This window comes from Lithohypha guttulata (genome assembly GCF_036872675.1).
Source record: "Lithohypha guttulata strain CCFEE 5908 chromosome Unknown scaffold_2, whole genome shotgun sequence".
In the NCBI taxonomy this organism is placed as follows: domain Eukaryota; kingdom Fungi; phylum Ascomycota; class Eurotiomycetes; order Chaetothyriales; family Trichomeriaceae; genus Lithohypha; species Lithohypha guttulata.
The window spans coordinates 2,128,148-2,153,115 of record NW_027042751.1 but is presented as its reverse complement, the minus strand read 5'-3'; the positions used below and the strand labels follow the sequence as shown (position 1 = coordinate 2,153,115).

At 50.1% G+C, this 24,968-nt stretch overlaps 9 protein-coding genes across 9 annotated transcripts; 6 read left to right on the top strand and 3 right to left on the bottom strand.

Annotated features, from left to right (window-relative positions):
- Positions 1-1,317: 1,317 nt before the first annotated feature.
- On the top strand, positions 1,318-5,994 carry LTR64_002885 (uncharacterized protein; the record flags this gene model as incomplete). The annotated part of the gene is made up of 1 exon (XM_064897249.1): positions 1,318-5,994. One exon carries the CDS (start codon positions 1,318-1,320, stop codon positions 5,992-5,994), a length of 4,677 nt encoding a protein of 1,558 aa, XP_064756199.1.
- Positions 5,995-7,627: 1,633 nt separating this feature from the next.
- ATG13 (autophagy protein 13) lies at positions 7,628-10,216 on the top strand (the record flags this gene model as incomplete). The annotated part of the gene is made up of 1 exon (XM_064897248.1): positions 7,628-10,216. The coding sequence occupies one exon, from the start codon at positions 7,628-7,630 to the stop codon at positions 10,214-10,216; it is 2,589 nt and encodes an 862-aa protein (XP_064756198.1).
- A 687-nt stretch (positions 10,217-10,903) lies between these two features.
- LTR64_002883 (uncharacterized protein) lies at positions 10,904-11,824 on the top strand (the record flags this gene model as incomplete). Its single annotated transcript, XM_064897247.1, has 1 exon — positions 10,904-11,824. One exon carries the CDS (start codon positions 10,904-10,906, stop codon positions 11,822-11,824), a length of 921 nt encoding a protein of 306 aa, XP_064756197.1.
- A 360-nt stretch (positions 11,825-12,184) lies between these two features.
- Positions 12,185-13,633, bottom strand: LTR64_002882 (uncharacterized protein; the record flags this gene model as incomplete). Its single annotated transcript, XM_064897246.1, has 1 exon — positions 12,185-13,633. The coding sequence occupies one exon, from the start codon at positions 13,631-13,633 to the stop codon at positions 12,185-12,187; it is 1,449 nt and encodes a 482-aa protein (XP_064756196.1).
- A 590-nt stretch (positions 13,634-14,223) lies between these two features.
- LTR64_002881 (uncharacterized protein) lies at positions 14,224-15,418 on the top strand (the record flags this gene model as incomplete). Its single annotated transcript, XM_064897245.1, has 2 exons — positions 14,224-14,579; positions 14,626-15,418. The coding sequence occupies 2 exons, from the start codon at positions 14,224-14,226 to the stop codon at positions 15,416-15,418; spliced, it is 1,149 nt and encodes a 382-aa protein (XP_064756195.1).
- Positions 15,419-15,595: 177 nt separating this feature from the next.
- Positions 15,596-16,336, bottom strand: FMP52 (Protein fmp52, mitochondrial; the record flags this gene model as incomplete). Its single annotated transcript, XM_064897244.1, has 1 exon — positions 15,596-16,336. One exon carries the CDS (start codon positions 16,334-16,336, stop codon positions 15,596-15,598), a length of 741 nt encoding a protein of 246 aa, XP_064756194.1.
- Positions 16,337-16,635: 299 nt separating this feature from the next.
- MET10 (sulfite reductase [NADPH] flavoprotein component) lies at positions 16,636-20,048 on the top strand (the record flags this gene model as incomplete). Its single annotated transcript, XM_064897243.1, has 2 exons — positions 16,636-16,679; positions 16,805-20,048. 2 exons carry the CDS (start codon positions 16,636-16,638, stop codon positions 20,046-20,048), a joined length of 3,288 nt encoding a protein of 1,095 aa, XP_064756193.1.
- Positions 20,049-20,489: 441 nt separating this feature from the next.
- LTR64_002878 (uncharacterized protein) lies at positions 20,490-21,293 on the top strand (the record flags this gene model as incomplete). Its single annotated transcript, XM_064897242.1, has 1 exon — positions 20,490-21,293. One exon carries the CDS (start codon positions 20,490-20,492, stop codon positions 21,291-21,293), a length of 804 nt encoding a protein of 267 aa, XP_064756192.1.
- Positions 21,294-21,518: 225 nt separating this feature from the next.
- LTR64_002877 (uncharacterized protein) lies at positions 21,519-23,850 on the bottom strand (the record flags this gene model as incomplete). The annotated part of the gene is made up of 3 exons (XM_064897241.1): positions 21,519-22,920; positions 22,970-23,215; positions 23,276-23,850. The coding sequence occupies 3 exons, from the start codon at positions 23,848-23,850 to the stop codon at positions 21,519-21,521; spliced, it is 2,223 nt and encodes a 740-aa protein (XP_064756191.1).
- Between the last annotated feature and the right edge of the window lie 1,118 nt (positions 23,851-24,968).

The following is a 24,968-nucleotide window of genomic DNA, read 5'->3' as shown; positions in this document are numbered from 1 at the left end:
TAGTTGGCATAGCGTGCCGCACACGGCTCGACCACTGAGGAAGGGATTGATGTGGATATGGAAGCGTTACAGAACCATCGATCCACCGGGGAAAGTGGAGTCTCAGATGCCTTGCATGTGGCACGAACTTAGACACGTGTAGTACGGACCTATCGGCATGCGGTACTGCTTCCAGACGCGGACTGTTTCAAGAAACGGACTCTTTGTCTCGTGAACTGTTGTGTGTGGCTCGACAGCTGGCAAGAGAATCAAAGTCTTGTAAAGAAAATCCAAAACATGCAAGACAGGTATTAGGGAGTTGTCTGGTTCTGAGCGTCTCTTGTGCTGCTGAGAGGCGCACTCATTGTGTCTCTCACTGCTGCTGTTGTAGCCAAGGTTGGCTATGTTGTCGTATTGCAGGTAGCTGAAGACCACGTCGTAACGACTCAACTTGCAGCAGACCATGTGCTATCGACAGGATCCTGGTGAATCAGCTGCCTTTGCAAATTCAAGCTTGGCGTCGAAGATGGTCTCCATCCGACCGCTATGATAACATTCGCAGTCAGGATTGAAGTTGATTGTGGAGGTTCGCACTTGACTAAGATATGCATCCATACTCGTGTCGAATGCATCCCATACAAGAAGTAGCGTTTGTGCTGAGCCCTGAGCAAGACAATCATCGAGGAAAAGGCGAGCCGTCACTAGCACTCCTGATCAGTGGTTGAATGAACCATGAAGCTAGCAAATTTTCCTACCAGCTCATCTTGCTGCTTGTAAAGTACGCTCATGCAAGACATTCACCGCTAATGGAGCCATTTCCAGGCTGGCGAACATGTTCGCAGGACAATATCCTCCACTTCCCATTCCTGTCTTGAGCTTAAAGAAGTGCCTTCTCCTCTCAACAACAGGATTGAGGGGATGTAAACTTCAGATCAGACTCATCATTCAAGGAAAGAAGGAGCAATTGAGCTCTTACCTCGTGGGCAGATCAATGCAATCATTGGCTAGATTGAAGCTGAGTACCCGTGGATCAAAGTTGCCTCACCTGTCGCTCATTATTGGGACAGCCGCAGCACAAAGGTAACGGTACTGTATGAGTAGCATTGAGCTCTCCCGCACATCCCCTCAACATGAATCTCGCACACAATGATGATGCGCGCCGCCGGTCTTTTGTCCTCGCCACCACAATCGCCAACAACCTTCCACAAGATGATAACGCCTACGTAACATCGTCTCCATCTCCTTACATATTCGTTCTACAGTCCGCCTTTAAACAAGCCGTGATCCGCTGAGGTCATAGCGAGGCACGTTGAACGATAGGAGGAGACGATCGAACACATGAGCCACTCTCTCTGGAAATACTTCTTTGACGATGATGTCGATGGATTTCGACACTATCTGGCAAGAGCCACCTTCGACCGCAATGCACCGAAAGGTCTGGGTGGCGCCTATAGCCATTCCCTCAAAGCAGGAAGTCCTGGTACTCTCGCGACATCCCCGAGGACGCCTGTCAAGAGCAGGAAGGCTGGAAAGATAATCTTGACAAGATCTGACATCAATGCAAGAGACGGATTTGGTCGCACCTTGTTACACCATGCGGTATCTTCGCGCAGCGACAATGCGCAGGAATTCGTTAAGGTCCTGCTCGAAACACCATTCCTCGATCTCTATGTGCAAGACACGGAAAGCGGATGGACGGCATTGCATCGCTCACTCTACTCTGGCAATATCGCAGCTGCCCAGGCTCTCATGGTGAAGGACATTCAAAATGCCACCGATTACACAACCAATGTCTCTCACGTCAATGCGGGTGGCCTTGTAAAGATCAAAGACCACGAAGGTAATAGCCCTTTCGAGCTGTTCGGTCTGACTACCGCTCCTCGAGATCTCCAGCAAGACGAGAACACACTCGATGCTGCTGAAACTGCAAGCTTGTTGAGCGGGGATATGGACGAACGAGCAGCGACAGCTCAGCGCGACACCAACCCAGTGAACGACCTGAACGGCGAAGAAGTCTTTGCATTCGGAAGCAATAAGAATATCACTCTTGGCCTAGGCGATGGTGACGATAGAACGTTCCCAGAACGTGTACAACTCGTACGTCCTGCACATCTCATGCAACATCTCTTCGAGGATTTCCAGAGACAACGTCGGCAAGAATCGCTCAACAACGATCTCTATGGAGACTTGCCTGATGTTGGAGCGCTACCGGCTGTTGTCAAGAACAAGCCGTTTACGATACAGGATGTCGTCATGTCAAAGCTTCATACAGCTATTCTGACCAAGGATCCTGTATCCAATCTGCATGTTTGCGGCTTTGGTCCTGGTGGTCGCCTTGGGACTGGCGATGAGGTAACTCGTTTCGCTTTCACCTGCATACAAGGTGGTGGCCTCGCTAAACGACGCGTCGCGAGTGTTGCACTTGGCCAAGATCACACCGTGGTTGTATGCTCATCTGGTGAAGTGTTTACTTGGGGCAGTAACAAGTATGGTCAATTAGGTTACGAGCTTCCTGAGGTATCGGCGCAAAAAGTCCCCTTGCAGCTCACTCCCAGGCAGATATATGGTTTGATCAAGAAAGAACAAATTATTGGTGCCGCGGCTTCGTCCCTGCATTCTGCCATTTACACTGCGTCTGGATTGTACACATTTGGCAAAAATGAAGGCCAGCTTGGACTAATGGATGCTGATGCGCGATCTCTCGATATGCAAATTGTGCCGCGTCGTGTCGGAGTCTCCATCATTCAGCACCCTGTCCAGTCTGTCGCTGCCATCGATCGTGCTACAACCGTATTGCTCGAGAACCACGAGGTTCTTGTCTTCACGCACTATGGTTTTACCAAGATTGTCTTCCCTCTCGATTCTTTCGGAAGCTCTATTGCTTCTGATGCATTTTTCGCGAGACACAACCGCCAGACCAAACATATTAGCAGAATCACCTGTGGCAGTAACACCATATGCGCCTTGACAAGTTATGGTGAGGTTTTTACAGTAGATGTGCCTCGGAACGTCGAGTCGGTGCCAAATAAGTCAACTACCAATCCATCTAAAGCTCGCAACGCCTTGCCTACCCCGTCCAAGATCTGGTCGATCCGCAAATCTCATATGGCTGCGGCGGATGTTGCTGTCGGTCAGGATGGATCCGTCATCCTCTGTACTGCCGCTGGAACAGTATGGAAGAAAGAGAAGCGAGCAAAAATCAAATCTGTGCATGCAGACGATACGAAATCTAAAGACTACAAATTCACGCGCGTGCCCAACATCTTTGGTGCAATTGCAGTTCGAAGTAACTCGTACGGGGCGTTCATGGCTATTCGTAAAGATTGCCAGGTCATGAAGAACCAAATTGCAGTGGAAGCGCCACATCTTTGGCACGACATGTTCAACTTGCTTGCATTTCGTGAGTATGGTGAGATTACTGACGACGAGAACGCTGCTGAGCCACAACTACGTCTCTGGAGACCTGCCACTGCAGGACCATGCCCAGCACTTATTAAGCGAGCTCTTCTGACCGATTTGAAAGCCGAGCAAGATTTCATTCATTTGTCCAAACGTTTCGAACCATTATCCACCTCGGACTACGATGTATGGATTACTTCAAACGTTACCGAAGTTCGTCTGCCAGTTCATAGTCTCATTCTCAAAGCCAGGAGCAAAGTGCTTCGTAAAGCACTTGCCGAATTCTCCCAGTCTTATTACTTCTCGCTTCCAGATACCTTGGCCATCGAATATGGTTCTGACGGACAGATTCAGATCCAATTGCAAGGAGCAGACTTCCTAACTCTCACCAATTTCGTTTTTTACTTGTACACTGACAACTTGGTGGACGTTTGGCGTTTCACGTCAAGTGCCTTGCAGCTTGCACCTCGTTACCGTAGTGTACGCACAGAGCTCATGAAGATCGCGAACGGTCTGGAAATGAGACATCTTGAGCGTGCAGTACGAGTCATGGACGAGCCCAGTAGGTGCCTGCGAGAAGACTTCGAAGATGGATTTCACGATTCCGACTTATTTTCCGACGCAGACGTCGCCGTCGACCTGGCTGACGGCGAGGAACGATATGCTCATAGTGTTGTTCTTCAGGCAAGATGTCCATTCTTTGAAGGATTGTTCCGTGGCCACACAGGTGGAATGTGGATGGCGGACAGACGAAAGTCGGGCAACGAAGTGCTTGAGGCTGCTAGGGTTGACCTGAAGCACGTTGACGCCAATATTTTCGAGATTGTGCTGCGACACATCTATGCTGATACGGGTGAGGAATTGTTTGACGCGGTTGTCACCACTGATATCGACGAATTTATCGACCTCGTGATCGATGTAATGGCATTGGCCAACGAACTCATGCTGGGAAGACTTGCACGAATCTGCCAAAAAGTTATCGGACAGTATGTCACACCCTGGAACATCTGTGGTCTTCTCAACACCATCGCTGAATCTTCTGAGACCGAGTTCAAACTTGCTGGGTTGGAGTATATTGGCTTGAATCTCGAAAATATGCTTGACCAGCGATTGCTCGAGGAGCTGGACGAATATCTGCTTGAAGAGCTAAACGCCTCAGTTCAGTCGAACCAGCTAGCATTCATGCCAATAGCAAGAAGTAGCAGGGCCCTGGATCTCCTTCTCGAGCAGGAGCCAGCACTTGTGGAAAATATTGAACGATGCCGACAACGCCGACTAGACTCAATGCGTTTGCCAAGCAGGTATGTAATCGAGGCAGTTCGACCGACCCTAGCTGCAAGACCACAAAGTAAGGAAAACGTGCCAAGCCGGCCTCCCAGCGAGAAAAGATCAGTCACATCGACGTTGTCACCAGCAGCGGGAAGCCCTGCGATAATTCCTACGGATGATTTACAGTTCGAGATGGAGGACGAAGCTTACATCAGACCTGGCTCGGAGTCTAGCACCACAGCGTCTCCGTCCCTCGGAGGAAAACCCGAAGCTTCTCAAACACGATTTCCACATTTAGGACCGCCAGGACAGAGCTCTGTGGAACAAGAAGGAGGACTTGATGTTGTAGCAACATCCCCACAAACTGCAAGCCTTCCAGGAACGCCACTCGATAGCGGAAAGAACGTTTATCGTCCCGTATGGGGCAGCTCGACACCAACAACACCTGGGCTAGGTCTCAGAGACATCATGTCACAAGATTCTTCAGTCAAGGTCTCTAACTTGACCCAGTCCTTGAAGCAAGCCGCCGTTTCGTCTAAACAAGCACAGCCAAGAATGTCACAGAAAGAACGCAAACGACAACAGCAGGAACAAAAGCTTCAGTCTCAGGCCCATCTGGTGGAGATGGAAGAAAGAGCCAAGCAAGGGCCGAACACCAAAACAGAAGCGCCGCAATCTCCTTGGCAGAAGGTCGAATCTAAGCAGACTCCGGTGACATCTCCCGAGGTTACTCACGAGGTGAGACCAACACTTCCATCTCGAGAAGCGACGAGTGCTGCAAGTGTACAACAACCCCAAGGTCGGAATAAGAAACCATCCCAACCAGCACGCAGTGTCTCTACCCCAGCCTCAACCCCAGGAATGACTGGTTTCTCGAAAGCCCCTCCACCACAAATACAATCCATCCGTCATACACCAACACCCGCACAAGCAAGTTCCTGGTTAGATGCACGGACGTCGATGGCAGACATATTAGCACAGCAGCAGTACGAAAAGTCAGCTATCAAAGAGTCTGCGGCGAAACGGTCGTTGGAGGAGATTCAGCAGGAGCAGGAATTCCAGGCTTGGTGGGACAGTGAGAGCCGTAGAATCCAGGAGGAGGAGGCAGCAGTGAATAATGCTGTAGCCAGAAGTCGACCGTCAAGAGGGGGTCAAGGCGCCGCGAAGAAAAATGCAAGTCGAGGAGACGGTAAAGCTCAACGCTCTCGCACACGACCAGGCCATGACGAAAATGACAGACCCGCGCACGCAGAGGCATCTCATCGAGGCAGGCAAAACGGGCGCGGTGGTTTTGCAGGTAGTGCTCGTGGGAGAGGTAATAGGAGCATGCCGCAAGATGTACAGTAGTCTAGACAGTCTGCCGTAGCCAATGAGCACGAAACACATACAAGAGCCAAACCTCGATGGATCCCACGTGAGATTATGTCTAGGCTGCAGACTGAAAGATTCTTTGCAGATCTGTGCGACCAGTAGGCTGCCGAGCATCCACTCATGGTGTGACTGACTGGCAGACCCGCCTCGTTATGCGGGCATCCGTGCAACGATGACGCTTGTTCGGCGAGGCAGCTAACGCCGGCTGGACACATGGCTTTTGCAAGGTGCAGAGCTCTACTGACTTGTGTAACAGAGAGCTATAGCTGTATGCAGTGAATTGCGATTGGCTAGTTAAACTGCGAGGTCATGGTCTCGACAGGACAAATAGGAACAGGTAAGGTGAGTCAGGTCAGTCATGTACATTTGACCCCTACAGTGTTCGAAAACGAGGAAATTGAGCAATGCCTCTATGCAAGACGTGGAAGGGCATTGCTGCCTATTTCTGTTCATAGAGGACTGAAATAACATGGACATGAACTCAATTGCTATATTTCTGCCTTCTTCTGCAATTCGAAGGATCCGACCTTTCCACCACCTGTGTGTACAGATAGATCATACACAAACGACCCTCGAGTAACGCTCCTACTAATAGCAGCACGTCCAGAAAGCAGCGAAATCGATCCAGGCGATTTCTGTGCGAGCATTCCACACGGCTCATTGACGGACCATCCACAAGGATGTGGGGAAGTGCAAGGATTTGGCGTTGGTGGAGTCAAGGAGGATCACGGATCTCTGCGACGGGCTGTCTTTATCTGCAGCCAACGATGATCCGAGAAGCAGCTTTTTGAGCTTGGGAGGCTCTCGGTGATTGTGGATGGGTTATCTTCGACGAGTCAAAGACGGAGCTGGCAACGCGAATGCATGTGTCCTTTCGCTTCTGACGTTGAACCGTAACTGACCTCTTGACGAAGTAAATCCGAACTGTCCTCATGGCTGTGGAGCAGCTTGGTGAATAAGGTCTGCTTGTATATTGCGTAGAGTCTGTTGTTCAGGCTGCTTCATGTCGCGTTCCGGAATTTGTTCCTGCGTGTGAACAGCACGCCATTTCGTTCTTGCAGGACGACATCATCTGTTCTTTCTTGGTCTCCATTTTCTGCCTTGAGTCGATCCCTGCAGTCATGGGCGACCGGTCATTTGACTCTGCCTGGTGCACTTTTGAAGCGGTGACCATCGAAGCTAATTGCGGGTGGAGAGCAGTTGATTCGCGCGTCATATGCTGCTAGTCGCACGCGAGGAGTCCGAGTCCAGTGACCCAAGTGTGCTCATGGTGCATTTCGACTCACATCTGCTGTGCCCTCGACTTCCCAACATAATTCATCCTTCGCTCAATATGCAATGACTCCCTCTGCTTTTTGATCGAGCCCTTATCCCAAACCACCAGAGATGCCATCGTAACCAGTTTGGTGCGAGTAGTGCCTCCCACAGTCTTCCTCCTTGTCCAGCTGCACAGGCAACTGATAGCATGAATGGCTTCAGAAACCACGACTCCAGTCCATCAGCCCGTCGACGCTAGCTCCCATGCCCCCATTCGCATAACCTGACAGGGCTTTCTACAATCCAACGACACCACCGGCAGTATCACCACCACACCGCTGCTCGCTCAGCCATGCATCAACATCCAAGATCAGCCCCGGCGACAGCTTCGCCAGCAAACGCAGAACAGACCAACCCTATACGTCCTAACAATCCGAGGGACAGGACACCATCGACCCAAGCATCGGGCTCAAGCGAAGACTTTGCTGCTTCTCGGGAACCCGACAATTCGGCCTCGATGCAACGGCTAAACCAGGTCATCCAAAACTTCCACACTAAAGCCGCCCTGATCATCTTACACTCAAGGGCCGAGCTGTCTCCTGCCTACTCCTCGAAAACAAACGAAATCAGGGTGAACAAGTGGTTTAATATCGAGCTAGACGAGACGGATGACTATCTAGACGAAATCAGGAGATGGAAAAGGATAGACGTGTTGCAAGAGAGACCTTCCCCTTTAGTTCTCGAAATCTACCTTACTACCGATGTCTTGTCTCAGGGACAACGGTTGGTCATTCTGGACGATGATCAGAAGAGATGGGACGTTTACAAAGCCCTGGAGCCCAAGAGTGACAGAAACACTGGTCGTGCAGAGAAAAATAGAGAGATATTACTGGAAAGATGGACTATTGAGCTCGGGAAATCCTCACAGCCAATGCCAACCGACCTTGCTGTTGTCCTGCCTCATGTCTACAAGAAGAGCATAGTCCTGTTTCGCACCCTCTACACCTACTGTAATCTATTACCAACTTGGAAGCTGATTCGGAAGCTTGGCAAAAATCGTTCGACCATGGGCATGAAAGTAAACTTCCGCATTGTCGATGGAAACCAGCTGGATAGTATTGCAAGAGCAGACAATCTAAAAGCTCCACTCTGCGGTGAAAGTTCAGATGTCCTGTCCGAGTACTCGTTCGGTTCGACTGACTCACCTGCGGGACCCTTCTCCATTCACCTCGCTTATCGCACAAATTGTGACTTTAGGATAGACGATTCTGAAGAACTGCTAAGTTCGAGGTTTATTGGCGCCGACGACGATATCTTCAAGTCACGCGATGACCCTGCTCATAAGGTGGGCTCATTACCCAGCGACCAACGCAAAAACCTGACCGAAAGACCTGAGCTTGGCCACGCTTACGGAAGTCTCTCGACTTTTCATCAGGTCGGCTTCGAGCCAGGTACAAGTCCCATGTCCACCCTACGTGCACAGAAAGATTATGGTAGTGACTCTCCAAGCCCGCAGAGACCACTCCCACAGCAAGCGCAAACATCAAGGCCAATCGCATCCAGGACAAATACAGGAAGGAGAAGCTCGTTTTCCATGAACCCGTTTAAAGCACCCACCCTCTCTGCGTCCCCTATGAGCTCTTCTCCTTTGGCAGCTTCTCCACGACCCTCCACAAAAGCAGTGCCTACCTTGGGATCGTTGAAAGAGGAAATAATACCTGAGCCTACACGAAGCGTACCCATAAGAAATACGTCGGAGAAGCCCTCATCTACGTCGAGCTCTCCAAAACCAGCTCCGATGCAGAGGTTTCAAAGTAGTTTTGGTCATCGCAAGAACAGGTTGTCAGTCGACCGAACCGCGAACAAGACAGACGAGGATCAGACAAGTAGTGGGAGGGCTAGTACAGCATCTTCAGGACAACCTGGCTCAACGTTGATGGCAGATGCCCCTGGCGATGGCAGTTCAGGCTCAATGCAAGAGGACGACGAGAACATCTCCGACTTCTTAAAAATGTTAGATCAGAAGAAGGACTTGCTGAATCCTGCTTCTAGTGGTGCTTTAGAGTCTTCGGCTCGCAGGACTGCAGCTGCTTTGAACAGATTCCACAAAATGCGTGATTCCAACGCTGCATTATCCGAATCCATGTCTTCTTCTCTCGTCGTGCCTAAACCATCTACCCCTTCGAGTCGGCATTCACCTACGCAAGCCGGTATCTCGACCTCGTCTTCTCCAGGCACCAAACCAATCTCGCCACATACTCCCCACACGCCGTTCGCTCCGTCACGGTTGAGCGCGGCTTACAGTCATGACGATCCAGAATTGCAACAAACAACTTCACCCATGGAGGAAAAGCTGCCACCAATATCAGATGCCCCTGGTGCTATCGACATACCGAGTTCTCCTCGACCATTCGTCCCCGGGTACCGACGATCCAGCTCGGCGCAAAGGCGACCTCTATCGTCAGACGATGATATTGCTGATCTGTATGGTATGCGGAGTGCTAGTATGGGCGCTAAGGCCAGACAGCAGCCTTCGTTTGCCGAAGAGTCTAGGCCACCCAACCCTCAAGAGCGTGAGAATACAAAGTCCGAGACCCGTGCCCCAGGTCAGGATGGGGCGATCTCAGATTCAGGTTCAGGAAGGTCATCCCTACCGACTGCTTATAGATCTAGTTTCGCCAGACGTGGTACTAACAGAGGTGGGTCACATGCTTCTCCCACTCAGGGCTCTGTATCGAGTATCGGAGCGACGGGTGCAAGTGTCGAGAGGACAGGAGATAGTCCGTCAGTCAGCGGTAGTTGGGGAAGAGGTGGAAGGCCACAAGGCCCGGTAAGACCAGAAGGAAGGCCTGGCGAGGACGATGACGAGCTACCATTCGTGTTCGATGCAAGTACATTCATGTCGAATAGAGGAGACAACAGACGAGAAAAAGGTGAATAGCTGACAGCAGCATCAACATAATTTTCCAGGCGTTCAAGGTAGGGAATGGCGGGCATCTGACGGTCACAATTTCTATTCACAACTTGAGCGAAATGCGGGTCAATCTATGGGCATTTTCTGGTCGGGTACCATCGTCCCATTCGATCGTTTGAATACAGGTTCTCGGTTTCTCCAGGCCACAGTGCTCTGGTGCACACATAGCTCGTTGGAGAAGCCCGGTGTAAAAGGAAGTGCAAAAACTGGGCGAAAAAGAGACTCTGCGTGTGCTATAGACAGTTCATGGACCACTTACAAGTTATCACGTTGGCCACAGTACATTGACACTGCTGGCGATTATTGGCGCGGCCTCGTTCGTGAGTCATGGTGAATCTTGGAACGCGGCGCTAAACCTATTTTGACAATACGACCCTTTCCTCACTTTGGCCGGATTAGGAGACGAGGCAAGCACGACTTTCCTGAACAGGTTTAGTGCGAGTGAAATGCGCCATGCTCTTTGACTTGGCACAAGCGACGTCTATTGCTACTTCTTAACTAAACCACAACTACATAAACAGATATTCGTCGACAAAATTTTGCTTTTCAGGAACAACTTCTACTCGACAAAACTCCAGATAGTGCCTAAGTTTTCTACACACTAGAAGCCCAAACGTCAACGCTACTTGACTTATAACACCAATTCAGACCACCATGGATGCCGGCTCAGGTGGTGCGGATTCCCTCACTGCTCCGATCCCAGAACAGATTTCCGAAAACAACCATGAAGACATGGCCGAGCTATCATCAGACAGTATCGAAGACGAGTATGACGAATCACAATGTTTGTTCTGCAACCAGACGAGTCCAGACCTAGATCAGAACTTACTACACATGTCAAAGGCTCATGGCCTGCATATAGACACAACCAATCTATTGGTAGATGTCACTTCTCTACTCGCCTACTTTCACCTCATTATCTCTGCGTACTATGAATGTCTCTACTGTGGAACACAGCGGAATACTCGCGAAGCTGTACAGCAGCACATGATAGCGAAGGGACATTGCAAATACGACATTACCGACGAAAACGCTGAGCTGAGAGACTTCTATGACTTGTCCTCTGCAGATATTAGAGCAGAGATACAGCAGAACCTCGCCATGCGCTATTCGGACGATTCTCAAGTTTTGTTGCAGACTAGAGCGAAGAAAGCACGATCGTCAAAGCAAACAGACAGGCCTATTTCCAATACAACGGCTTCTCCTTCAAGTTCAACATCACAAATCCCAACTCAGGACGCGCAGACTAATGCCGAGTCAAGCTCGCATACTACCGAGCCATCTTCTGATCCTCCAGGTGAAGTAAGCACAAGAGTGCTAAAGCAAGAATCCATCCTCAACAGCCAACTCGCACAACTTCGTGCAGATGATCGCAGGAGTCTTCTACACCTACCGGCCTCACAACAACGGGCGTTGCTGGCAACCCGTCACAAACAGATGGAGAAGGCAAGGAGGGCAGAGCAAACGCAACGTGGTAACTTGGAGAGAGCAGGTAATAAGTTCGGTCGTTTGGGTACGGTCAGATTGGTGCGGCAACCTCCTCACTTTGGTAATGTCTCTGGTCTGAACAGGTGATTTGGGTTGGATTTGGCGTCATGAATGTGGAGAAAGGGTCTCTGCTTTCGGAATGTATCTCAAGGTGCAAACAAGTGTTGCGACAGCGTATTGTCTCATCTTTGAAGGCATTCTAAGGTGGTGAATTAATGCTCTTGGCGCAATCAACATATGATTCGGGCATGGAACAAGAACAATACCAAACTTGAAGAGGAGAATCCGGAGCTATACAGAGCTTGACTCGTTTCAAACAAGGAATTCCCGGGGTTTCAACGTCCCTTGCTGCCCTGCTGAGTGCTGTTATGTCAGCTAGTATGGTAATAAATATCTTCATTTCGCTCTGATGGCGACAGCAATATACCTTCTAGCCACAATACAAACTCAATCAAACGTGATCTTCTTCCCAGCAAAAGACGATGCCCCCACATTAGCAGTCTCCATCTTCCTCTTCCTCGCAGCCTCCCAAGAAGGATGTAGCTTCTCATTTCCATTTCCACCTGTTTGCTTCACAGTAGTAGCACGCACACCAGACGGCACAGAACGATTCTTCTGTTCTCGATCACCCTGAGTCCTAGCACCAAACATCTCCTGCTTCCTCCCACCTCTACTTCGATCTCCAACAGCTCCCCGCCTCGCATCCCACCCATCATCACTCCTCTTGGTCCCACTAGCAGCACCAGAGATAAACCTCTGCCTATCGCCATGCACACCCTCCGCCCCCCTAGCTTTCAATAAATGTTTCGCGCTCGCGCCGTATTTCTTCTCCGCGATCTGTTGTCTTGCGCGCTGGCCGCGGCGGTTCTTGCGGATTGTTGTCGTTGATGTGGCGGAGGAAAGGGCGTCGAAAAGGGCCTTGTTGGGGTTGTCGGGGTCGGAGTCGGACTCGGAGCCTGAGTAGTAGCCGCCGTGCATTAGGGAGGGGAGGAAGGATGTTGATGTTGGTTGGGGTTGTGAGGATTTGGGTGGTTTAATTGGTTGATTTGATTCTTTGAGTTGTCGTGCGGGAGGTGATAGAGACGGCCTGTTGTTGTCGTCGCCGTCGTCGGTGGCTGAGTGGTCTTCTTCATCGGTTGTGATTTCCATGTCGTTGAGTTCAAGTTCTTCTTCGTCTTCGTCATCGGAAGAAGTTGCTAGTCGTGAGTCGTAGATGTTCATATCATCCGAGCCTGAGATCTCGCTGCCTTCAGCGTCATTTGCTATTCCTGATATACCATTTCGTTTGACAGGTTGGGCTTCATTTGGTGCTGCTTCGTCCGAGAACCCTGAGAACTCATCATCCGGTACTTCTGTCGCGCCGTCCTGCCTTGAACTTTGCGCAATACCATTCGTATGCCCATTGGTTTCGAGAGGCTTATCTACTCCAAGCACCTCCCTAATCCCCTTCATAATCTCAGGCAGAACCTCACTCACCGGATTCGACTTGAACAACCTCCCAAGCACATTCGACTCCGCCCCGTTCCCAGCCCCCTGCACCCTCTTCTCAACATCACTGCCAAAAAGCGTCCTGAAAGCCTCAGCCTCAGCAATCCTCTTCGTTCTAACACATTGCTTCAACAAGTAGTTCTTGGCTACTTTCGCCTCGTCTATGTCCTTCAAGACCTGAATTTCCGCTTGTAACCTCTCGAGTTTGGCTTTATCACTTTCGGCTTGCTTGATGCGCCGGGTCATCTTTTGTCGGTCGAAGCCACGGGCGAGCTTGAGTTGTGCTGTGAGTTGCTTGACGCCATTGTCGAAGCGGGCTTTGAGGCGTGAGGCTTTGATGCGGATGGCTTGGTCGGGAATTTGGGAGATGCCTTCTTGGATTTCTTCGTCGCGTTTTCTTTTCGGCATTGTTGGATTGAAAGTGATTTATTGAGAAACCTGGTTTTGGAGAATTTTTGTCACGGGCATGGCGGACTGGGGAGACGGCTTGTACCGACGCTAAAGAGCTCCAGGGCCGGGTCTTGGCGGGTGTGGGTTCTGCTTGTATTTCGAAAGTCCTTTTTTTTCCTCGATCACATCTTCGCAGGGTTACTCGAGGTACTAGCCATGACCGCGAAAGTCAGGCGCTCAGTGCACTCGTGATTTCCCGTGCGATAACAAAGATGTGAGCTGGCCAAGAGATTGTTCAAACAAAGGCTGGAAAGTCAACCTCTAAGTCTGCCTGACTTACTGGGATGTGCATGGTCCAATTGGTCGGCTAAGATTAGCCCTGACCTACGGCGCCCTCGATTGCGACGCCTGCTCAGCTCGTGCGTCAAAAGCACCTGGAAGCTGCTGTCGCATCAGGCAGATGTCCCTGATAAGTGTCTGTGCTGTTCTTCTTGAAAGCTGAGCGTTTTGCTACAGCACGACTTGGTTTTGTCACTCATCTTGCAAGCTTGATACAGCAACTACCTCCCTATACCTCGTGCTGATATCCTCTTTTAAGATTTAACAGAATGGCAGGGACAGGAGTCAAGGTCACACTCTTCATCTTCTCAGCCCTCGGGTTCTGGACATTATGGGGATTTCCTGCACGAAACAACCTGCTACACTTTCTTGGAGAGCTCTCTGAACCTGGCGCATCGATTCCGGGACCAGCGTATTACCCTATGAAACAGCGCTGGACGGGTATAGAGCCTGTCGATAAACAACTGACCACTCTAGTTGGCTTCTTCTACACAGCAATTGACGGAAACAGAATTGATATTACGTTGAGCTTCTTGAATCTTGGAAGTCAGGTGCTTGCTGCGTGGATCTTGATTACTACGGAGAGTTATCGAAGCGGCAATAAAGGGAGCCTCACTATCACGTCGTAAGTTGGTGAGTTCGTTACGAATGATGTACTAATCTGCTTGTAGCATTACCATCTTCGGCCTCTTGGTGGCAATCGTCGGTTATGCATGCGTGGCACCGATCTATTTCGTGTTGCACCTCATCAATTCACCTGTTGTCAAGAACCCTCGTGACTGGAACGTCGTCCTCGACCAGCCCATCAAACTCGCAATAGTTCCTGTCGCAACACTCATAGGCTTCGGCATCCCTTCCGCACTAATGGCACTTCCCGCTCCTGGCCTGCTCACCCTAGAGTCCAAATTGAACTGGACCGCCATACAACAAGGCTGGCCTATCTGGATCTATTTCTCACAAAAGGCACTCGAAGCTCTCGTCGCCTGGTTTGACCCGATGGTCAGCATGCGAACTGAAAAGCAGAAACGCGCTGAGACAGCAAAGTACATGTATCGTGCCTACGTCTTCGCCCTCGGCGCATCGGCTGGCGCACACTTGCTCTTCGTTGGTATGGGTTTGGCCGCCTGGTTGCTTCCAGGTGCACTTAGCGCGAAACTGCAGGTCCAACTTCATCCCGAGAACTTTTTTATCCCGCCGAATCCGTTCAGTGATGAGAAGGCTACCACTCTTGCGAACGGAGCGCTATGGTTTCTGCAATGGGACCTGATTGTTGGAGTACTGAGCACGATGGTTTGGGGTATTACGGTGAGGTTGAGTGCTGTTGGGAAGGTTGATAGTTTTGGTGCTTGGGTCGCAGCGTTGATCAAGTATGGGTTTCTTTCGGCAGTCGTGGGCCCCAGTGGTGCGGCTGTTTGGGCTATTTGGGAACGTGATGTGGTTGCTTTAAAGGTCAAGAGGGAGTGATTCGGTTCTGTTTGAAGATGAGTGATGTACAACCGGTTCTCGAGCACGTTTGACTCGACGGGAGGCCATAACTTCTGCATGAGGACGGCACAATTGGGTACTGTCATCGAGCTTGTTACAACACAATCGAATGCTGACTTCTTCGCAAGCAGTCGGTACATCTCGTGAAAAGAGATATCACAACGTCGACTTCTCCAACTCTGTCAAAGGCTGCCTTCCTAGCTCCAAAATCTCCTTCATCTGCACAATGTGCACCTTATCCTTGTACTCCCCCCTCTGTGCTTTCAATCCAGCCCTCACCGCAGCTCTTCCAATGACATCGCCATCCTGTGCCCAGCCATCCTTCAACAGACCACCACTAACATAGCCCAACCCATCCGCAATCCACTTCAGCGCTGTCTCAGCTGGCCGTGAACCCTCTCTTCGGCCCGTGATCAGCCCAGGTCGCACGAAGACAGTATGCTGAAATTCAAGGGCCTGTATATCACGTTCAGTCTCGCCTTTCATCTTCTGGTATCCAAAGACTGAGGTGGCGTCAGCTCCTCCGGCAGAGATCAGCACGTAGGTCTGCACGCCGGCTTCTTTGACTTTCTTCGCGAGATCAACGTTCAGATCGTGGTCTATGAGGTATTGCTTGTCAAAGCCACCAGCGTCACCGCGTGTTGTTGCGAGAGCTGAGTAGACGATCTGAGGGATTGGTGATAAGGAGGGGATGAGGCTCTCCCATTTTGAGGTGTCCTTTTCTATGTGGGCGTTGAGCTTTGTGGTCGTGGAGCTACTTTTCTCTGATGCTTGTGGAGGCAAGCGACGTGAGATGGTTTGTACGGATGATACTTGTGATGGTGGTAGGGAGAGAAGGGTTGATAGGATGTGAGAGCCTGTCTTTCCGGTTGACCCAATGACTAATGCTGATGCCATGGCTATAATACCGTTCGGGTGACAGGAACTTGGTAACAGCAGTACAAGAATGGTGTTTGTCGTGCAAAGTCCTCGAACACGACCTTGCTTGTTGATTGTATTGCTCGTGTTAAGTTATGGATTCTATCACGTCGTTAGAAAACAGTTGCCTGAACTTAGAGCTCCATAGTGTGCTGTTATGCACGACCCTAATCTCTCCGCAAGGCTGCATTCGATCGCCTCGGCAAAGCTACCACCAAGCCAGATCTTAGTGCAAATTGCGTGATTGTCAATGTGAAGTCAATTCTGCCGTCCTTGCAATGGCTGGGAACAACGCCGAACGGAGCTCAGAATTCGAGAAAATGTGAGAGGCAAATTGTGGGTCGGGTCTTTTGGCCTGGCCAAAGTGCTGAGATTCTTTTTTTATATCTTTCTGGGTGGTCGCTGTCAAGATTCTGCAACCACACTGCCAGCCATGTCTCTGTTCAGGGTGTCTGTCGACCTCGCCCAGCACTATCCTACTGTGGCTGCTATCAGTTCTAAGCAGCCAGAAATCACCTCGCGAGCCCTGCCCTTCGGCAGACAGATCGGCCTCAGCTCGATCGATGGCCCTACCTATGTGACAGCCCAGACGCTGGTCCAGCAAGTCGCATACTTGCTCTCAGACAAAATATGGTCCTACAGTCCCGAGACCTTTGACCTCGATGTGTCAGCACGACAATGGTCGCAGGAGCAGCAGAAGAACGTGCATGGCTATATTCCAAAGACTCAGTCTATGGACATCCGAGCTGGTGCAGGAACAGCTGCCCTTGGATATCTATTTTCCAAGGACTTTGATGTTAAGAGAAGGCACATTCCACAAGCAGTACTTGCCTCGTCTGCTGCTCTTGCCTACATGCGACAAGCCCTAGACCAGCTCTCCTTGCTCTACGGAGTCGCAAATCCATTTGTAGCTCACGTTGCTGCTGCAGGATACGATGGTAGCAAGCAGGGCACCTTGGCTTCGGACTATATCTCTTCCATGTGGCTAGCAGAAGATCTTGGGTTCAGTCTGATCTCTAGTCAATCGGCTCACGAAGCTCAGCACATCTCGCTCCTTGCCACGTTGCTTGCTCAAGATGGACCTGTACTGCACACCTACGATGGTGTCAAGATGGCACGAGACACTACTAGAGTTATCGACACTCTGGGTCAAGCCAACCTGCGCAAGTCGTACCAAAATGTCTTGGAGGCCACTTCAAGCGACGAACACAAGCATTCGACCCCTGAGGGCAAAGTCTTGAAGACGATCAAGGCTTTCAACGAAGAGCTTGGCACAGATTACAAGGCATTTGAATACTACGGTCACTCTGCAGCTGAGCAAGTCCTTGTCACCTTTGGCTCCGTTGAGTCCTCTTTGGCTGCTCAAGTTGCTGAGAAGCTTGCTCATGCTGATAACAAGATTGGTGTTGTAAATGTTCGACTATACCGACCTTTTATTGACGAGTCTTTCCTCAAGGCTCTACCTAGCACTGTCAGGATGATCGGTGTATTAGGTCAGGTAACCTCGGCTCAAGAAGTCGCTGAAAGCGGTATTCGATCACGACTCTATGAGGACGTGCTCGCTGCTGTCTCCTTCAACAATATTCTGCAATCAACCCCGGAAATACGAGACATTAAGTTTTCCAGGTCCGAATCATGGTCGCCTCAGAGCATCACTGGTGTATATCACATGCTCGCTGGCAAGCCGGTTGACACCATTTCCCAAGCTGAACTCGCGCCTATCCTCCTCGACAGTGATGTCAGGCAGTATACTTTCTGGAATGTGGATGATTCTCCATCAGCTGACGCAGCTCTATCTCTTGCTCAGGCACTTGCCAAGGACTCTACCTACAACGTTGCCGTCAGTCAAGCACACAATAACCTGATTCTGGGAGGAATCCACCGAGTTGACGTGCGCAAGTCTTCAAAGAGCCTCGACGCTGCCTACACCATCACAGAAGCCAACGCTGCTGTGGTCACTGACGTTGCGCTTTTGGACAAAATTGACGTCCTGTCATCCGTTGAGCAGGATGGCAAGCTCATTCTTATCCTGCCTGGCGTCAAGGACGAGGATGTCGAGAAGAAAATTCCAGCTATGGCCAAGAAGCAGATCGCTAAGCGCAACATTGAATTGTATTTGATCAACCCTGACGCTACCGAACTCGATAAGGAAGACAAGCAATTGGCTTCGCTGATTACACAAGTCGCGTTTCTACGCGTTGCTCTGTCCAAGAACGAGGAGGTCGGTCTCCAGAAGCTCGCGCAGTTTGTTAGCAATACTCAGACCCTGGAGCAGATCGCCGCGGATCTAGAAAAGACCCTACGTCAGATCGAGGTGCCTAAAGAATGGGCCGAGACTGAGATCGATGATTCTAAAGCAGCACCACCAACAAGCATTACCACAAACAGCTTTGAGTCATGGGACAAATCCGAAGTGGAGCCACCTTCTCTGCTAAGGACATGGCAGAAAGCTGCCAAGGGCCTGCTGTTCAAGGAAGCATACGGCACCCAAGACAAGCTCCGACCTGATCTGCCTGTGAAGACCCATACTGTTCACGTCAAGGAGAATCGTCGCCTCACCCCTATAACATATGACCGAAATATTTTCCACATCGAGTTCGATCTTGGCACTTCTGGTCTTACCTATGCTATTGGTGAAGCTCTTGGTATTCACGCCGAGAACGACCACGACCAGGTCATGGAGTTCATTAAGTGGTATGGTTTGGATCCAGATGAGGTTGTCGAAGTTCAAGCTCGTGAAGGCGTTGACAAATTTGAAAACCGTACGGTCTACCAGTCACTCATGCAGAATGTGGACATCTTCGGCCGGCCACCTAAGAAGTTCTACGAGGCTCTTGCCGAGTATTGCTCGGACGACGAAGAGAGAAAGAACTTGCTCACCATTTCCGGGCCAGAGGGCTACAAGGAATTCCAGAGGCGAGCCGAAGTCGACACAGTAACTTACGCTGATGTCCTTCTAGAATTCCCATCTGCCCATCCCTCTTTCCATGAGATTGTGCGTATCGTTGCACCAATGAAGCGACGAGAGTACTCTATTGCTTCCTGCCAGGCAGTAACGCCTACCACTGTTGCACTAATGATTGTGGTAGTCAATTGGACCGACCCTAGAGGCCGTGACCGCTTTGGTCAAGCCACTCGCTACCTTTACAAACTGCGACCTGGTCAAGCTGTTACAGTCTCTGTCAAACCATCGGTCATGAAACTGCCCTCGAAATCAACACAACCTATCATCATGGCTGGTCTTGGTACAGGTCTTGCGCCATTCCGTGCCTTCGTCCAGCACCGCGCTATGGAGAAGGCACAAGGCAAGGAGATTGGAGCAGTCCTATTGTACATGGGTTCGCGTCATCAACGAGAAGAGTACTGCTACGGCGAAGAATGGGAAGCTTATCAGGCTGCTGGTGTAATCACTCTTCTGGGCCGTGCTTTCTCTCGAGATCAACCACAGAAGATCTACATTCAAGACAGGATGCGACAGACCATCGACGACATCGTGCAGGCCTACCGCAAGGAGGAAGGCTGCTTCTATCTCTGTGGACCTACCTGGCCAGTAGCGGATGTCACGAACGTGCTTGAAGAGGCTATTGCCAAGGAGTGGCAAGCTAACGGAACGAAGGTGAAAAAGGGCGAGACATCTAAGGAGATCATGAAGCTGAAAGACGAAAACAGATACGTGCTTGAGGTCTATTAAACATAAAACCAGGAACGGTTAAGCATATAGATTGTAAACTGATAATACGAAAGAGCTATTACATTACACGCTTCATTCTTGTTCCTCGGACATAATATAGTGACCTGTTAGAGCATACAAGCTAGAAGCAATGCTTATTCCCGTTGCCATGTTGCCCTCACATAAAGAAGTGGATCCAAGTTTACATGAATTGGTTTCATACTAACCCTCTTTCTCAATTATCTCATCTTCCGTTTGGACGATGCACCAAGCAATCGAGCAGACTCACATTTGCCTGCTTGTACCTCTACATTGACCTTGCTTTCGCCAATCAAACTGCATCGCCTACATAGCAATCCGTGTTACAAACACAAACATGAGTGATCATTCATATCCCATCACGATCCAACTCTCTTGGAAAGCTTCCTTGCATCCTCTCTAAAATACAGACCAACATCACCAATGGCAACCTCAACGCCTGTCCAACGTATCTACGACTCAACCCAGTGGGTAGAATCAGCAGGATGCATCCTCTTCGACTTTCGCAATACAGGCTTTAATCCTCTCACCGCACCAGTCCCCAGCACTACCACTACCACTACAACTACAACAGCCACACCACCCTCACCCTCACCCATCTCAGGCCTAGGCTCCCTCCCCACCCCACCCCACCCCACCGAAGAGCCCAAAATCGTCCTCTTCTACAGTAACCCACGCAACCAGTACCTCCTCCCCAAAGGCCGCCGCAACATCGGTGAGAGCCGCGCCGACGCCGCACTCCGAGAGACCTTTGAAGAAACAGGCCTGAAATGCTCCCTATTACCCGTAACGCTGCACTCACGCGCTACATCCGTCAACCCCGCCGACGACCGCACAACAGCTGGCGGCTACACCGTCGACGAACCACGGACATTCACCCGCGCAACCGAACCCTTCATGTGCATGGTGCGCCGCTTGAATTCTCGACGTGGCAGGGACCACACGGCTGCGGACGGGAGTATAGCGAGGCAAGTCGAGGAGTTTGTGCCGAAACATGTGGCGGAGTTGGGTGGGGTGGGGGAGGTGACGAAGATGATTTGGTGGTATGTGGGGGTTGTGGATGAGGATCAGGGGAGTGAGGAGGAGGTGGAGGGGAGGGTTGTGGAGCCCGGCTGTGAGGTTTGTAGTGTCGGAATGAGGGAGGCGATGGACAGGTGTAGTGATAGGGATGATGGGGTGGTTGTGCGGAGGGCGGTTGAGGTTGTGAGTGAGACCTTTGGACTTTGAGGTTGTGGGGAGGAGAGGGCGTGGGTAACATGGGATGTGGAAGACTGGGGATTAGGGACTCAAAGGCAAAATATGAAAGCGACATTAAGAATTACTTGGATTTGGCGTTGGAAGTCCTGGTGCGATACATTTGAAGTTCACCGTCCTTGAAGAGAAGCTATTTCTGAGTTGGAGATGTGTCTCAGTGATGAAGAAGGAAGCACGCAAACCAGTTGATTTAAAGTGCTACCAGTCTAAACTCTTCTCCGCTAACAGTTTTCTGAAGTCTTCACCCAGAGCATCGATGACTATCTTCACGTCTGGCTTCTTGACTATACCCTTCTTACCCTTTGTCCCACCTCCTGGAACATCCGGCTTTACCGTCTGGGCATCCACAACGTTGTTTTTGCCATTAGATTCGAACACGACAGTCTTCCCACCATCAGCATCAGTAGCTGACTTTTCCCAAATGACTTTATCACTTGCCCTGTTAGGCTTGCCCTCTAGTGTTAGTGGTGTGATAGGTGTCGAATCTAGTAAGTCTTGCCAGCGAGCTAGGTAAGCGCCCGGACCGGGATTCGAGGATACATGTGGTACTTCCGAGCCATCGTCGTGGGAAACACTCGTGGGTTTGTTTTGTGTCTGAGCTTGTGCATCTTTTGGACTCGGAGTTGCTGGTCTTGCAGGTGAGTTGGCGCGACTACTCGTTCGACTAAGTGTCAGGCGCTCCTTGATGGCTTTTGTCGCCGATGAGCCTTTCGCCGCGTCTGTAGGTGCACTACGAATGACATCTGATAGGCGTTGTAACGAGGAAGAGTGCATGGCGTTGATATAAGCGACCATATTGTCCAGTACCGACAATATCTTCTCGCGACTGTCGGAAGGTAAAGCCCTGAAGAGCTGTTGTAACGATTGTGTAAGATCTCCAGCATCAGACGCTTTGTCTGCTTCGGTCGTATTGAGATCCTCGGCACTTTGAGACTCGGTCGCATCAACGAACGAAGATTCCCGCTGAAACCGTGAAGCTGCGTATTTTGCCCAATCCAAATACCATCGAGTGACCTCACCACCATTCTTGCAAAGTTGATGTATAAATTTGTGTGTTGCAAACTGATGTTTTCTCAGTAGAAGAATGAAATCGCCCACACTGGGTATGACGGTCTGACCGTCCTTGCCAGCCGGCTGAATGCGACCTACCTTCAGCATATCGACGACAAAGGCTTGTAGATCTCCAACAGTGTCGGACAGATCGACAGCATTATGCATGCCCCGGATGACGGGTTCGTATGCATCGAAGAGGGTTCGCACCATGGTAGTGAGATGATCTGGATGTCTATGACATGCCACTTTGACGAGCTCGTTCCTGTCCCGAATGGAAAGTTTGCAAGCCAAATAGTCAAGGGCCAGTTTGTGGGTGTCTTCTTTAATGTCCGATGCTGTTCCTGCATCTGCAAGGATAGTAAGCACAATAGAGGTAGAAGATTCTTGACTGTGTTTTCGTAGCGATTCCTGTTTCTCTAGGTCTAGGGTTATGTATTTATCGAGAGCATTCAATACCTCCTTGCTCGGGCACTTCTTGTCTTTCGTGATCTTGGAGACACGACTCTCCAGATCTTTGACATCCCAGTTGAGCACAGTAGAAATGACTCTATCGAGAATTAGCATAAATCACGGTGCCTGATCAGAGGCATACGTACTGCTGTAACAAATTCATACCATCGTTTTCCGTGGCGGTCAATCCAATCCAATTGGTAAGGCTACCGATGCTCACCTTGGTTAATACTATCTTCACTAATCCACTAATCATAGTGGCGATATTACCGATCCTTAGAGTCTGTTTGATGGCCATATAAGGAACGAGTTTGTTAGCATTATCGATCAGCTTTAGGAGATATTGTCCCTTGGGTGACAAGACAAGTGTATAATGCATGAATGAGGCAAGGCTATGTGATCTGTTAGTACAGTTCGTAGATATATCGGCGGCGCCGCTGACAGGAGCTCACTTCACAAGCACAAACTCGTGTACCGCTTTGATCATATTGGTATGTTCTTCGAGCTTATCAGTCTCGCCTGCTTTCTTGACCAGGTCATCAAGCACTGAGCCATAGATACATTGGTCAACAAAATTGCGAAAGCCTCGAGCTAGATCCTCAGCGGACTGCAGATTGTATTTGTCGTTGTCATCATCGACCTCTGCAAATCCACCATATGTACCTCTAACTGGATACTCGATCAGGGCTGAGATGGCCGTAGAAAGCGTCTTGCGACTGCCAACAGTTCCTTTATCATAGCTTTCGCTCAAGTTGGCTGCCTCGAGGTCCTCAATGAGCTCACGGATTTGGACCTTCCAAAAATCTGACGGGACATCTTTCAATCCAGGAACTACGAGCACAAAACGAGATACTAGCGCTTGCAATGCTGGCGCCGTTGATAGTCTCTTGCTCTCTGATGTGAAGGGCGGTCCATAGGTCTCAAGTGCTCCTACTTTGCGAAAGTCTCTGATCTCAGCATACGTATCGTGGTGAGTTAGTATGTCCAATAGTGCTGATGCCTGGACTGGCGATAATGTTTCCGCCATTATGTTGGCGATGAAATTGTGCAAGTTGCCATGCGAGCAGCCGTGGCGTTTTATGAGTGACCTGACCGATGACGTTGCTGTATCTGATCACGAGAATGTTGCATGGTTAATATTGCTAAAAGTACTACCATCAAACGTTCTACATTTCTAGAAGGTGAAAGTTCGTTGTCTGAACGAGCACGTGAATTCTACATTTGCATGGTGGGTGTAGGTATTTCAGATCACTGTATCTGCATGACTGCTTGTGACACAGCCAGCTTGTGGGCAGACGGTCGTAAGAGATTCATAAGATACATATCGCTGAGGAATCGACGGAGAAATAGAGCAAGACATACTAGTGATTAAAAAGTAGATTGCTGTTAGGAACTACCAAATTACTCCTCTCACTTTAGGCCATATGAATTGAATCAATACTGCGCTGCATAAGAAAGCATGGCGGATGCAGACAATATATGCCTGCGTGGAAGACGTGCGAGTAAGAAAGAGAACCCTGCCAAAGCTTGTCTTGAATAGTGTTGCTATCGAAAATCGATCCACCATTTGTCTGGGGCCTGACTCTCGCCACATCCTAAGTGGTTGTTCTCGCGTACATGATACTCATGCTAGAATCTCGCTGCTATTCATTTAACACCATCTATGCCTCGCTTGCCGTCTCGAAGGCACCTGGGAATCGTCTAATGTTGTTCTCGATCTTGCCCTTGTTTCTCAAGAACTGAACGTAGGCACCATCAATCAAGACACGACCCTCCTGCTTCAACTTGACATACTCGTCTCGTCGTAGAGGTGTGAAACCCCAGTTCTTGCTGACAATGATCTTCTGTCGACCAGGGAACTTGTACATGGATCGTCGCAGAGCCTCAATGGCGGTTGCTCGGTGAGAGTCTCGAGTTCGGACAGATAGAAGGATTTGGCCAATGTTGACACGAGCGACTGTGCCGTTTGGCTTACCCCAAGCACCTCTCATTCCAGTTTGCAGTCTATCGGCACCAGCGCAAGACAACATCTTGTTGATTCGGACAACGTGGTATGGGTGGGCTCGGACTCGGAGATGGAAACCTTCCTTTCCTGCAATCTTGACAAGGTATCTGAGGAAAAGTCAACCACGATTCGCACATTTT